Here is a 4046-nt window from a genome sequence, read left to right as displayed (position 1 = left end):
TAATATATTTTAAAATTATGTTACCCTTTTATCTCCTAAGTCTTCAAAAGGAAAAAATATGTCTTTATTCTGTCTTGCCAAAACAAAACAAAAATTCTGCTCTTAATATTTGCATCTAGATAACCAAAAATAGTATCCAAATGAGGAATTTGAAATATTTTTTCAAAGCAGTTGAGGATACTGAAATGCAAGTGGTGTGGATTCAAGTCAAAAAATAGCTCTCTGTGTTTGTTCCTGACATACTTCACTTAGGATAATGGTCTCCAGTTCCATCCAAGTTACTGCAAAAGCCATTATTTTATTCCTTTTTATGGCTGAGTAGTACTCCATGCTATATATGTGTGTGTGTATGTGTATACATACATACATATATACATTTTCTTATTCATTCTTAAACTGATGGACACTTAGGTTGATTCCACATCTTTTCAATTGTGAATTGTAGAAACCAAGAAGTGGAGAGGATGGATGGGGGTGAGGAGTAAACACTTAACCTCTCAGGTACAATGAACATTATTCTGGTGATGGGCACACTAAAAGCCCCAACTTAAGCATTATACAAGATATCCATGTAACAAAAACATTTGTACTCCCTTAATATTTTGAAAGCAAAAAACAAAAATAAAATGACTCTCCACCTTGGGCTGGGCTGGATAATTTCCAAGCTGTCTACTACGGAAATCGCTGTGACGCCAGACTACCAATCAGAAGTGGAAGGATCTATGAGTCACCATTGTGTCTCATCCTACAATTGTGGACCATTGCACGTCTTCCCCAGGCCCATTGATCTGCTGACTTTTTTGAGTAGGATCTAAAGTCCACCATTTCATGAGTAAGGCTGATAGGTTATGAAGCTTAGGAATTCAAATATTATAAATTTAGGGTATACAAATACTAGTTACCATGCCGCATCTCTTTCAGTAAAGTGAATGTGCATTGGTGTTAAATGGATTTAGTCAGATGAAAACCTGATATGTAGATTGATTTCATGATGGTTCACTCAATAAACCATAGTCCCATCAGCTGGTTGGAGGAAGGTAGATATTAGACAAATAATTTTGATGCTCTGTCATTTTCTTAATGTTAATAAGATGTACATAAAATATTTTTAAAACCTCAAAAAACTCTTTGTGACATTTAAATGCCATGTATAAAAAAGCACTGACTTCAACAATTATTTAAAATTGAGCTCTTTTGAAAAGAAATGTTCCCCTGTACCTTTGGTTTTACTTACTCTTGATCGAAAGCCTAAAAGCTATATAATCTTGTTCTTATTATTTGTAATTGTTACTCTCTTTCTCTCTCTCCCACTCTCTTATGTAAATAATATTGTCGTGGGTTTCTTTTCCTTGTAGGAACTGCTAGCCTGCCAAGAAAGCTGTAAGAAAACCTTGACACTAATTGAGAAGGGTAGTCAAAGCGTTCAAAAGTTTGTGACCTTAAGCAAAGTGTTAAAGCATTTTGATGAGACAAAGCTACAAAGACAGATTACAGATGTTCGTGTTGCTTTTCAGGTAATTTACTCTCCACTCTGTAGAGTTGTGAACTGGGGAAAATGCAAAGGATGAGGGCAAGTAGTCATCACTTACGCTTTCAGTCTGGCTAAAACACCTCACCTACTGGTGCTTGGAAGCCAATCATTTTTCTACTTCTCTTTGTAATTAACATTGAAAAGAATTAATTATTCTCATCATGATGGAATGTTTTTCTTCCAAGTGTGTTTTTTTTAATCAGTAATGCTCTAACTAAATGATACTTTCTGCAATGAGAAAGCAGCATCACATTATGATTATTTTTCACGTCAAGAATATGGTAAAGAAAACTGGAGACTGGAAGAAGCATGTCGAAACCAACAGTCGCTTGATGAAGAAGTTTGAGGAGTCCCGAGCAGAGCTAGAGAAGGTGCTGCGGATTGCTCAGGAGGGCCTAGAGGAAAAGGGGGACCCGGAAGAGCTCCTGAAGAGACACACTGTGAGTCTGTGCCTGATGGGGCACTTGACCTGAGCACAGGGACAAGCGACCCTGGATGAAAACCTAGACAGAGCATTCTGATCTGATACAGAGGGAGAGGGGGCAGATGAGTCAGGAAGGCAGAAACTTTTTAGGTCTGAGACCCAAGGCCGTGGTGCACAAAAAGAACGTCAAGAGCAGTTAACGAACTGACTTGTAACTGAGCCACTCTTAAGCCCCTAGAATAGTAGAGTCATAGGATAATTTGGGTTCTCCAAATTACTAATTCGTTCTTTAGCTCAAAAATTCTTACGTAACTAAAGAATCTTTTAAATAGATAACTTTAGATAAATGGTTAAGACTTTTGTGCTCATTTGATAAATCTCTCGTATCATAGTATAGATACCGTGTCACCTGAACTCTGGTATCTGATACACGACTTGTCTCTGTATTGTGAAGCCATCTTCATGATTCTCATACTTGTTTATGAAAGGGCATATGAGATGACCAGTGCTCTAACATGCACTTTGAGTTATTTTTCCTGAAATTTCAGTGGATGTTTGTATAAACTACACTCTCAAATGATAAATGCAGTATATTTGTGATACAGCTATCTAGATTTAGGGTCAATGTCTGTGACAATAAAAGGGAAAACATCTCATTTAGTTTATATGCCTTTATAGTATGGCACTTTCTGTTTTGAATCACTGTTATTTCCAAATAACTCTGTATACATACTTCTGAGACTGCATGAGATTTGGTTGTGTGTGTATTTACACGTGTGTCATCTTAGTCTGCTCAGGCTGCCATGACAAAATGCCATAGACTGGTGGCTTAAGCAACAGAAATTTATTTTTTCACAGTTCTGGAGGCTAGAAGTCTGAGATCAGGGTGCCAGTGTGGTAGCGTTCTGGCGAGGGCCCTGTTTCTGGCTTGTAAACGGCCACCTTCTCCTTGTGTCCTCATATGGCAGAGAGAGCTAGCAAGCTTTCTGGTGTCTCTTCTTAGAAGGACAATAATCCCATCCTAAGGGCTCCACTATCGTGACCTCATTTATACCTAATTATCTCCCAAAGGCCCCATCTCAAATACCATCACAATTGGGAGTAGGACTTCAACATAGGAGTGTGGGGACGGCCACAATTCATTCCGTAGACTACGTGCTCACGTGTGCACATGTGTGAATGTAGGAAGGGTTCATAATGAACCAACGGGACTTGGAATGCATTGCAGTTAGTGAGGAGTTACGAGGTTTAGTCTTGGCTTCTGCTCTGCCCCTCCTTTCCAACTTTACCAAAGAGGAACCAAAGCTCCATCATTGTGGAATCAAGGTTTTAGAATCTCCCACTGATATTTAGAAATACTCTACCAAATTTGAAAACTGCAAAGAATTTTTTCTAAAAAAATAGAAAGTACCAGTTGAATTTCAGATTTTATGGCTTCTGACTCATAACTCTAGATGCTTATAGTTCATTCCTGAAAAATAAAAACAGCAGTTGCCCTGAAGTTTTGAAGAGCACAACAGCTGGCTGAGAGGCCATTTCGAGGTGTGATAGTGTCTGGTGCTGCCTTTTATTCTGCGCAACACTCATAACCACGTCCCCCCTCTCCCCGTCAGGAGTTTTTCAGTCAGCTGGATCAGAGGGTGCTCAACGCTTTCCTGAAAGCCTGTGATGAACTCACCGACATCCTCCCTGAGCAGGAACAGCCAGGTCTGCAGGAAGCTGTCAGAAAGCTCCACAAACAGTGGAAGGTGAGTCAGGACATGATGGGGACACTATGTGTCCTGAATGAGGGGAGAGAACATGAGGATGCCAAGGTCCAATTATAAGAGAATTTAGGAATTCATGGAAAGTCACTATAGCGACTTCCTCCATTAAAAACAAAACAAAACAACAACCAAAACACTGAACTTGAATAAGACATGATAAAATATGATAGAACTTTGTTATTCCTATTTTTTAGTAGCATCAACTTTATCATATTACTTGAGTACTCTTTTTTGTTTCCTGATTTTCTTTGGCAGGATGACAAGGGCATTTAACTTATTCAAGCAACATTTAGTGAACTCTTCTCACATGAATAAATAATGCCAG

General features: G+C 38.7%; 1 protein-coding gene across 1 annotated transcript in view; it reads left to right on the top strand.

Annotated features, from left to right (window-relative positions):
* Positions 1 to 4046, top strand: part of SYNE1 (spectrin repeat containing, nuclear envelope 1) — a 534160-nt gene that overhangs the window by 177555 nt on the left and 352559 nt on the right. Inside the window, 3 exon segments of the mRNA XM_012646782.1 lie at positions 1356 to 1514; positions 1807 to 1971; positions 3569 to 3703. Of these exon segments, the coding sequence (XP_012502236.1) occupies positions 1356 to 1514; positions 1807 to 1971; positions 3569 to 3703 (459 nt within the window).

This window comes from Propithecus coquereli, unplaced genomic scaffold, assembly GCF_000956105.1.
Source record: "Propithecus coquereli isolate 6110/MARCELLA unplaced genomic scaffold, Pcoq_1.0 Scaffold25, whole genome shotgun sequence".
NCBI lineage: Eukaryota > Metazoa > Chordata > Mammalia > Primates > Indriidae > Propithecus > Propithecus coquereli.
Note: the sequence above shows the minus strand (reverse complement) of the source record. Positions and strands in the feature narration are given on the sequence as shown.